Source organism: Orycteropus afer, unplaced genomic scaffold, assembly GCF_000298275.1.
Source record: "Orycteropus afer afer isolate SDZICR_OR568_19922 unplaced genomic scaffold, OryAfe1.0 scaffold00078, whole genome shotgun sequence".
NCBI lineage: Eukaryota > Metazoa > Chordata > Mammalia > Tubulidentata > Orycteropodidae > Orycteropus > Orycteropus afer.
The window spans coordinates 6979754-6991416 of record NW_006921665.1 but is presented as its reverse complement, the minus strand read 5'-3'; the positions used below and the strand labels follow the sequence as shown (position 1 = coordinate 6991416).

Below are 11663 nucleotides of genomic sequence, written 5' to 3'. Positions count from 1 at the left end.
AAAAAAAATCTTGTTCTACAACCTACTTTGGTGAGTAGTGACTGGGGTCTTGAAAGCTTTTGAGTGGCATCTAGGATGCAACTACTGATCTGCCCTCATCTGAAGCAAAGAGTGAAGAAAATCAAAGGCATCTGGAAACAAGCAGTCCAACGATAAGATGGATCATGAGGACCTCAGCCTTCATGACCCTGAGACCAGAAGAACTAGATGGTGCCTGGCTACCAATGCCAAATACTCAGAAAGGGATCAAAACTGGAGGATAGAGTGGGAGGAAAAATGTGGAGCACAATTCAAAAACACAAAAATGACTGGAATTACTGGTCAGATGGAGACTGGTAGAACTCCCGAGACGATGGCCCAGGGTTACCTTTTAGGCCTGCAGATGGACTCACATCCATAGATTGGCTCTTAGCCCAATAGCAGAAAGACCTACATGCAGAACACCTACCCCCAGGGCAATGCACCTACCTCCTCTAGGGAGATGCACCCCTTAGATCAATGAAACACCACAGGGGCAGGATTCATATAGAGGGAAAGCTGGACAGACAGGAATGCATAGTTAAGAAGGGCACAGGGAGGAGGGAGTCACACGGAGGGGAAGGGAGGAGAGTTTTTTTATGGTTGGGGACGTAATTGGGGCCGTGAAATCAAATGTGCATGAACTGTTTAATGTAAAACAAATTTGCTTTGTAAATCTGCACCCAAAGCACAACCATATGTGTGTGTGTATGTATGTATGTGTGTATGTGTGTGTGTGTGTGTGTGTATATATATATATATATTCATTCTTGTAAACGTTAATCTACAAATCAAACTAGTTTACCTTGCTCACCTAAAACAGCTAATTATTCAACAGCATACATTAGAGCAGAGAAAGATATTTACCAAGCTTATCTAATTATAATGAGAATATCTAAGCTTTTTTAATTTTTTTCTCCATGTAATTCTTTTCTAAGTTTATTTAATTTTTTAATTTAGTTTTATAAAATTGGATAATTAAGGTCAGGGGATTATAGAAAGAGGACAGCTGCTCTTGAACTGTCACAAAAATAAAATACGTTACATCTCTGAGTGAAGTCATGAAGATTTTTATATATAAAGTCTGTATCAGTAATATGTAGGAGCTCTGGTGGCACAGTGCCTAAGGCATTGACTGCTAACCAGAAGGCTGGTGGGTTTGGACAATCTACTCCCATAGTGATACTGCCTCGGAAACCCAAGGAGGGGTTGCTATGAGTCAGATCTGACTCCAAGGCAGTGTGGGTTTTTTTTTTCTTTTTTTTTTTCCTCCGTTTTCAGTAACGTGTACAGGGGAGAACACAGCACACAATGAAAGAAACTTTGGGCCACCAACATCCCTTCACCACAGTAAAAAGTGTTTAAATGAGCAAGAAAATTAACTGATTTTTATTCTGAAATGTATTGTAGCCTTGAAATCTGGCAGAGTGAAAACAGTGTACAATCCTTATCTATTTTGTTTCCTTTATTTAATAGAATTCAGTCACATTCTATTCCTTGCATTTTTACTCAACTGCTTCCCATTTATATTTTCTTTTAGGTTATCTACAAATACCATGATCAACCATAATTATACCCCCAGAAAACCCCAAAACTAACCCAATGCCTTCAAGTTGATTCTCAGTGATCCTACAGGACAAAGAGCTGAACTGCCCCATAGGGTTTTCAAGGCTGTAATCATTACAGAAGCTGACTGCCTCATCTTTCTCCCCCAGAGTGGTGAGTGGAAGCCACTAACCTTTTGTTTAGCACTCAAGCACTTAATCACTATGCCACTAGGGCTCCTCACCATTATTACAGAGAGATAAAAAACTAAAATAATACAAAAAACCTAAATTATGTTCATTTTAGGGAGCTCTGGTAGCATAGTGGCTAAGGCACTTGATTGCTAACCAGAAGGCTGGTGGTTCAAATCCACTAGCCACTCCTCGGAAGGAAGATGTGGCAATCTCCTTTCATAGTGATACTGCCTGGGAAACCCAAGGAGGGGTCGCTATGAGTCAGGTCCGACTCGATGGCATATAACAACAACAACATGTTCATTTTACTACTTAGGGATTGGTACCAAAGCTGTCTAACTTCTTTGTTAGAATAGAAAATAAAACAAAATAAGCCCTTAGACATTCTTTATCATTTACTTCTTTGTGTCTGAAAAAACTTCAAGGAGCTGGACAAAACTGATCTCACTTCATTATTCACTTGAGTTTGCTACGATAGCAGTAAATTTTGTAACCAACCAATTGCTATATATGAGAGCATTCTCATGCCTAACTACTAACAATGGATAGACAACTAAGTCAGATTCTTAAAACTAACACTTGTTATACTTTTAATGAAGGTTTTCAAGTATTTTAATAAGTACTCTTTCAGAATCAATGTAGACAAACTCTATCACTTAAAAACAGAACTGAAAACCAACCTAAGTCTCATGATAAACTCTAACCAAATAACCAACATGCCTGATGTCACTTTTCTTGGCCCTGTCATATTTTCTAAATAAATTATAATGGTGAAGTTCAATGACAGACTTCAAGTTAAAACTGTAAAATTTATTTAGTTACATGAAAGAAAAGCATTTCTGTAGCAGCAATCATTTTTGAGTTAGAAAGAACCTTAGCTCCAGGGTAACTAACTGACTGATATTCTGGCCAACTTTAAAATCATTAACTAGAGGAAATAAGAACATGCCATTTCATACACCTACTTTTTTAATGGTATTTGAGAACTATGTTAAGTTCCTACGGAACAAGATGAAACACCACCATAGCCTGTGACTCCAACTGTTGCACAGCAGGAAAGACTTAGCAAATTCAGCATTGCTACATAGTTTGCCAAACACAGTTGAGACTATGCTTACATTAGACTAAATCTAATGGAAAAATGGCAATGAAAAAAAACTTATAAACCAAGCCCTTCTTATAGAAGTTAATCTCATTCACTTACATTCTCACTGACAATGCATTTTTATTTTATCCCATTTTATGTAAGCTACTGATTTGAAAACAGAAGCTCTGATGCTGCAGTGCCTAAGGCATCTGACTGCTAACCAGAAGGCTGGCAGTTCAAATCTACCAGCCACCCCTCGGAAGGAAGACTGGGCAATCTACTTCCATAGTGATACCACCTTGGAAACCCAACTATGAGTTAGATCCAACTCGACAGCAGTGAGTTTGGTTTTGTTTTTTGTTTGGAAATGCCATATGAATTGGATCAAGTTACAGACTCTGTCAAAATGTAATCCTGCAGGTTTGTACATGTGAAAACAGACCCTCCCCAATGTGTAAGATGGGTTTTTAAAAGAACACAGAGAATGAGAACAGAAATATTTTTTTAAAGATGGAAAAAGAAAAAAAGCAATTATTAGAACAGTATAAATAGCAGAATTTAAAAGGAGAGTCTGAGGAATAATAGAAGGAAATATACAGACAGCCACCAAAATAAGAAAGTATAAAAAACAGATAAAGGAAATATTTAAATCAAAAGGGGTTGGGAGTGGAGAAGACCAGAAGAGACATAAAGAAAGCCTTTAATGAAGCAAAACATCATTGCTATTTAGCAAAAAGTGAGAAACATTAATGTATTACAAAAGCATTGAAAGATGTCACTGAGTTGTACATGTAAAAATGGTTGACATGGTGTATGTTCTGTTATGTATATTTTCACATTTTTTTTAAAAGGCACTGAAAGAGGCATATGATACAAGTCACATATATACATTTTACTTTATTTTTACCTCTAAGCCAAGGAATGCCTGTACACTATTTGTTCTATCAAGACAATCCAAGCAGTTTGTTCGAACTGTACCGCTCTGGCATCTGTAACAAATTCAAGAAACTTAAACAGTATATAATATGGAACAAAAATAACAAAGATAAAATAAACTGAGAAAAGTTAAGGTGATTAAAATGTAGTGCCCACTGTTCCCTCCAACTTTTCTTTATTACAAATTTCAAATATACAGAGAAGTTGAAGAATTTTACAATGAACGTTCATATAACCATTCCCTAGGTTCTATAATGTTAACATTTTGCTATATATTATTTGTCATATATCTATCTGTCCATTCATACGTACTTATTTTTAATTAGGCCAGTAGTTAGGAGCTAAATATATATAGTCAGGTTTATAACTCTATAAAAGATAATAAAATATTAATGGAATTAATTAATCCAAAAGCCTATGAGCCCTAATAGAAAAAACTTAAAATTGTGCTTTGTTCACTAATGTTACCTCAATCTATACACTAAACTTAAATCTTTCAATATTTTTCTTCTTTATTTTATACGTCAAAAGTGAATATTTAAGTTACACTGAAGTAGACATGGTAATGTCTTTTACTTCTGTTGACTAAAATCCTTAGGTCAAGAAATAGTAAAATATTAGTTTTGAGAGAGAAGGGGTACAGAATCAAAGATACCAGCATAAGGCCTGGAGCTAGGTGAATCTTAGCTCTAAGATTTCTAGTTATGTGACTTGGAGATGGCCTATGCCTCAATTTCCTCAAATGTAAAATGGGGCTAATAATATACTGCCTGGCATATACAACGTGTTCAATAATGTAAGCTGCTATTGTTATTTATTGAATTCTAAAGAAAAAGTCTAAAGACAATAAAGGAAGATATGTTATGTATTTAAACCTCGCTTAAAAAAGTAAATTTAAGACATCAATATTGAGAATAATTTTTAAATTACAGTAAAGCTCCAACTTAAAGAACAGAGAAACAGAGCAAACCTTTGAACTTCACTTCCATTGAAATAAAAAAATCCATAATCTAGAAACTTTTGGACTTGAGGTTTTAGAATACTATGTAATTTTTCTGCCTTTCCTCCTTTAACCATTTGATGATAGTCAAAATTCACCATCTGGATATCAGTGGCATGTTCAGAAGCTTTCAAATGACTCTGAAAGTAAAAGACAAATATTCATCTAAATGTTAACTAAATATGATTTAACAATATATGCTATAAATGGAACCTTTCCTTTTAAATGAAAACCTCAGCATGATCTCTTGAAATCTTACTAATCCTATCATAAAACTTTCATTGACCCTGGCAGTAAAATGGAAAATTACTCATTGGTACCTAATAGCATCTTTTCCCTAAAGCCTTACATACTATCCCTGAAAGATTAGGTGATATTGTTAATATCACAGAATTTAAATAATATTCTCATTAGGTTTAGAATATGAAAATTATTTCCAATCACCAGCATTACATTTTTTACAATGAAAATTTAAAGCCACAGATTGAGTCATTCGTACATCTTCATTCAATATACACAGATTTTTTAAAGCTTTACATAAAAAGATATTCAAAGTATTTCGTTTACTAGTAATATTTACTTACAAGTTTAAAATGAAATAGCAAAACCACTAGGTTATTTCTGAATTCTATTAATTAGATTGAACTTTAGAAAATGTTTTCTAACAATTTTGTTTAATTTCAGCTTATAGTTTTATCTAACATCATAATGTACATAAATTTATTATTGATTCACCAAGCATTTATTGGGGAGCTCTGGTAGCATAGTGGCTAAGGCAGTTGACTGCTAACCAGAAGGCTGGCAGTTCAAACCTACCAGCCACTCCTCGGAAGGAAGATGGGGCAATCTACTTCCGTAGTGATACTGTCTCAGAAACCCAAGCAGGGGTCGCTATGAGTTGGGTCCAACTCGACGGCACATGACAACAACAGCAACAAGAAGCATTTATTGAGACTGTTTTCCCCCTTAGACATTTTTGGGGGTTCTTTTTTACTTAAAATTCTCTCATCTGTCCTTAGATATTCATTTGTAAGAGAGGAGGCATGGTATTGCATGTATACAAATGCATTTTCACCATTTAATGTTTAAAACAATGGTATGGCTTCTAGAAGGTAAGCAAAGCAATCAACAGATGAAGGAGGAAACTGCCTGATATTTCTCTGCTAGTGACAGATGAACATTCTGGGGTGAAGAAGTATTCTTCTGCTTCTCTACAACACAAATGACAGACAAGAAAACAGTGCCAATTGCCTTGAAAGCTTTCCATAATCTCAATTTCAGCAACACCAATCTGACCTATTTTCTAACAGCCTCAAAGAGCTAAAGAAAGTTCCAACAAGTACCCAATCATTGTCTAATAAATAATTTACTCCTGCATGAAACTGATTATTGTGTTAGTTATTGATTATTTTAAAATACCATTCTAGCGTCTAAGGACCAGAAAAGAAGAAGAAACGATTATACTTACCTGGAAAGCCTTACTTAGCATATGTTCACCTTCCTTAGACCCAAGCAAATTTACTATTATTTGTTTACCATATAAACTCTTAAGTGTTCTAAAATGCCTATTAAAGAAATAAAGGAAATAAACATATGTCACATGATAAGTCTAAAGGTTTTGTTTTTTCTTTTCCCCAATAAACAAGAATCCATTACTCAACAGAACCTACACGGCAGTATTTTAAACTTAACAAAACTGAAATAATGGGATACAAATTCATTCTATATGGACTCAAAATTCAGAATTTACAGAAACTCTTAGTTAATGCTATTTCCTCTGACATATTGATACTAAGAACTGTTTCTTTCCACTATAGCAGAATGATGCCATTCAACTCCCACCTACCCTGGAACTGTCTGAGTCAGCCAGCTTCCTTCCCCAATGTGTGAGGCTGGCACCGGACTAGCAGAGAGAACACCAACCATCCAGTGTGGCTGGGAAGGCAGCAAGGACAGAGGGCTGCACTTCATACATGAGGATATCACATACTCTGAGTATTGAGGTGTCTCCTTAATGAGCTCTAGCCTTAAGATAATTAGGCCTAGAATATGGTCTCTTTTCTCTCTACCTTCCAACCATTCCAGAAGCTACAGAACAATATTGTCCAAGGGAAATACAAGGCAAGCCACATGTATAATCTTAAATTTTCTGGAAAGTATATCTTAAAAATATAAAAGAAACAGAAAAAGAATTAAATATATTTTATTTAACTCAAATACCATTAAAATACCATTTCAACATGTAATCAGTATAATACAAGTGTAAGTGAGATACATTACATTCTATTTTGTTACTACGTCTTTGAAATCTGGTGTGTATTTTATACTCACATCACATCTGAATTTGGATAGCCACATTTCAAGTACTCGATAGCTACCTACTAGACAGCATACCCATAGAGGAAGTTTTTTGTTGTTGTCGCTGTTTAATATATTAATGCATCTTTATTTTTATTGTGATTTGGATGAAAGTTTACAGAGCAGATTCATTTTCCATACAGCAGCTCACATACACTTTGTCTCATGATAGCGACTGCAATTTCCCACAATGCAACAGCTCCCCTCCCTCTTCTTCCCCATAGTTACCACTTTCCTGTATCCTTCCCTCCCATGCACTCCCGCCCCCCAAGCTTTCTCCCTGTGCATACGCTGCCCTTCTATTCTCCCATGACTGATCTCTCCAAGAAGTATATCTACCTAATGTAAATGCTCAGCTCATATGTCTGTGTTTTGTTTGGCTGGAAGCCACAGGAGTGAGTTCAATTCCAGACCTAAAGGGCAGCTAGGGGCCCTAGTCTCAGGGGTTCCACCAGGCTTTATCAGATCAACAAACCTGGTCCCCACAGAAGAAGTTTTAAAGTCAAGAGATCAAGATCAACACATTCAGTACTACCATTTCTAGAAGTTACAACACTAGGTGTCACTGGCATCCAGTTACATCACTTGTTTTGGTTACCTAGTGCCACTCTGACAGAAATATACCACAAATGGGATGGTCCTAACAAACAGGAGTTTAGCCTCTTAGTTTGGAGGCTTTAAGTCCAAGTTCAAAGTGTCAGGCTCTAGGGGCTGGGTGAAAGCCCCTCAACCTTAAGGTCCAGTTCTGCCTCCTGCTCCCGGCCCACTGGAGCTACAGGTGTTTCTTCACTCAGACAGCTGCTGGCTGTAGAAGCTGAGAAGCCCCAAAGTTGACAAGTAAAAAGGCACAGTCCCGATATTACCAAACCACACAGCAGGCCATTAACTTAAATCCATTGTAAGTCCCAAGGTCAGCAGAGCATAGCAGGCTGCTGAGCAATGACATGGGCTACATGCAGGGTCCAAGCGTGCCATAGGCTAGAGATCATTCCCAAGGCTTCCTCTTATATACAGGAAGAAGACCACATCCCAAAGGCAGCTACTCAGCTGCTTGTGGTAGATCCCACCATGGAGATGACTGCCAGTCTCATCATGGGGAATAACTACCACCAGCTGCCCAGCCACTCAACCAGGCCCAGCCAAGTTAACACACAAACATAACTACCACATCAGTCATAAGGAATTTTACTTACAGCCAAAACAGTTTAAATAAATCAGTAAATATAACTAGTCTCATTGCTTAACAATATCAAAACTTACAGCACTATATAAAAATAATCAGTCCTACCTGTCAAAAGCAGGTGCATTGGCTTCAAATCCCCTTGACATACGGACACGATGGGATCCCACCTTGGACAAGAATAATAAATTAATTATATAAAAAACAAACATGCAGACAAAAGGGATATCATTTTTATATGAACCAATTCGTTTGCTGAACACACAGTAAATTAAATAATTGATTTTCATTCATGACATTCTTTTTAAAAATTTCTAGGAGTTTCCTCTCCCTTTTATTTTTGAAGCAACGTCACAAAAAAGAACTAAATGTTACACCATGATGAAACACTTATAAATTAACAGGATTTTTATTTATGAAGCTTATTTTTAAGAATGCTTCTCATAATTATCTTGTTTGAAACTCAAACTACATGCCTTATGTAAGTTAACAAATATTAACATGACTTGGGCAACTGAAAACTAAAATACTGAGAGATGAAATAATCTGCCCTCTTGGATCAATGTAACAAATTCCAAAACAGATTCTGATGAGAATCTGAATTCCTACTCTTTCTACTCTTCCAAGCTCTCTAAAAGTGCAAAACCAAACCAAACTCACTGCCGTGTAGTCGATTCTAACTCACAGCTACCCCTCCTTGGGTTTCCGAGGCGGTATCTCTACAGAAATGGATTGACTGGTCTTCCTTCTGAGGACTGGCTGGTGGGTTTGAACCGCCAGCCTTCTGGTTAGCAAACGCCTTAGCCACTATGCCACTAGAGCTCCCAAAAGTGCAAGTGATTTTTCTCTCCCATGCTGAATACTGGGAGCTCTGGTAGCATAGTGCCTAAGGCATCTGACTGCTAACTAGAAGGCTGGAGGTTCACACCCACCAGCCACTCCTTGGAAGGAAGATTGGGCAATCTACTTCCGTAGTGATACCTTCTTGGAAACCCAAGGAGGGCTTACTATTAGACGGATCAAACGATGGCAGTGAGTTTGGTTTCTTTTGGCAATAGTCTCTAAAGTATTAAAATTTAAAAAGCATGTGCCTCGGGACATTAAGCATTTTAGACTGCAAGAAACTTGGGAGGATGACACCTTCTCTTTGGAGAAATCTCAAGTTAATTGCCTATAACTTCCTAAAGGTTCATGATTTAGAATTTTGTCTTAATGACTCATATTTATCTTACAAAGTACTGTGACTGTCCATATGGTAAAAAAATACAAGTTGCCATGTTTTCCAGATACATGCCTGTGGTTGTTCCTTACCACTCTGCCATCTAATACATATACACATCTAGCTATATATTGTAACCCTCATATCAATATCCTGGTTAGACAAGATTAGGTTTTATTACTTGATGTTAAAGAAAAAAGTCAATAATAAAAGAGCTGTTAGGTCCATTGTGATAAAAGTCTTACTCCAGAAAGCTATTTTAAGAATTTCAATTATCATAAATTCACCTAATTAAAAAAATATATATACTAATTTACACTAAAAATATTTTTTAAAGCCACAACTAAGCACCTTGATGGAATGAGTTTTTGGGTCTGCGCTGGGGACCATGGTCACACAGGACATCAAGTTCAATTGGTACAACACAGTATACAAAAGTATTATTATTCTACATCTTATTTCAGTGAGTAGCAACTGGGGTCTTGAAAGCTTGTGAGCAGCCATCTAAGGTGCAACTATTGGTCTCTCCTTATCTGGAGCAAAGAAGAGTGAAGAAAATCAAAGACACATGGAAACAGTCCAAAGGACTAACAGACCATGAGAACCTCAACCTATATGACCCTGAGACCAAAAGAACTAAATGGTGCCCAGTTACCAATCCCCACCAAGCAGAAAGGATCAAAACTGGAGATCATGGATAGAGTCGGCAAAAAATGTGGAAGTGTGGTGTAGTAAATTACATGATATGGCTTTTCTAGCTATAGTCTTTGATAACTCCTGCTTTGCCCTAAACAACTGAGTAGCTGATGGTTAAAGTTATTCATCTGGTGTATTTCTCTTGGAGCAGCAGGAAGCAATCTTCTGGAAGTTCACTCTCTGTCAGGGTATATAGAATTCTGATGTTGGGATTGGTTAGTTCTGCTACTCTGCCAGGCTTAAAATGCCCTGGAGGCAGAGGGAGTCTCTCTGATTGCCAGCTCAGAGAAACGTGCTGCTGAAAGAGATGTGCCACTGAGAGAGATGTGAGAGACATGCTGCTGAGAGAGAGAAGTGGTACTGAGAGAGATGGCCGGCTGCTGAGAGAGACAGCCAGCTGCTGAGAGACAGCTGGCTGAGAGGCTGAACACATTCCTGAACTTGAATTGTAGCCTGCAGCTTCCCTAATAAACCCCATAATCTGTGAGTTCTGTGAGGCCACTGGAGCAAATTACTGAACCCAGCAGAGAGGTGATGGATGCTGTGGGAAGAACGGTTGGTGACAAGGTTAGTAAGATGGCTGGAGGGTGGTGGCATGTCTGGCTTCATAAGAACAGGCCTTGGGCGGCTGATGGTGATTCTGTCTTCACCTTGTGGAGTCAGAGGAGGTCGGAAGGTGCCACCTCCTTGTCCCTGTGGCAGGAACAAAATTCAAAATCATAAAAAAAAAAGACCAGGCTTACTGATCTGACAGAGATTGGCGAACCCCTGAGATTATGGCCCCATGTCACCCTTTGGGGCTGGATTTGAACTCACTCCTGTGGCTTAACACTCAGCCAAACAATAGACAGGACTATGAGTTGTACACTTACACCAAGGAGATACACTCCTTAGAACAATCAACCATGGGAGATCAGAAGGGCAGCATTTGCACAAGGAGAAAGGTAGGAAACAGGAATGCATAAGCAAGAAGGACACAGGGAAAGGATAAGCACAGGGAGGAAGCAGGAGGAGAGCTGACACATTGCAGGGGATTTCCCCAAAATGACAATAAAGTTAAAAAAAAAAAAGTTTAATTGGGTGGTACAGAATATCACTTTCCATCAATATTACTGCTTCATGTTCACATACTTCTGAAATTTCAACTCAATCAAAAATTGAGTGCTCAGCACAACACTAGGCAAGACTTCATACTTACCATCTTTTTTTTCCTTTTTTGTGATTTGGGTGAAGATTTACAGGGCAAATTCACTTTCCATACAGCGGTTCACATATACTTTGTTTCATGACACCGACCACAGTCTACCACAATGTAACAGCTCCCCTCCCATTTCCATCCCATAGTTAACCTCTTCTCTGTGTCCATCCCTCTATGGACTCCAGCCCCCTGAGCGGTCTCCCTGTGCATAAGCAGCCCTTCTTTCTCCCAT

At 37.8% G+C, this 11663-nt stretch overlaps 1 protein-coding gene across 1 annotated transcript in view; it reads right to left on the bottom strand.

The window, feature by feature from the left end:
• Positions 1–11663, bottom strand: part of SYNJ1 (synaptojanin 1) — a 150710-nt gene that overhangs the window by 74249 nt on the left and 64798 nt on the right. The window contains 4 exon segments of the mRNA XM_007941282.1: positions 3752–3833; positions 4751–4920; positions 6249–6345; positions 8427–8488. Of these exon segments, the coding sequence (XP_007939473.1) occupies positions 3752–3833; positions 4751–4920; positions 6249–6345; positions 8427–8488 (411 nt within the window).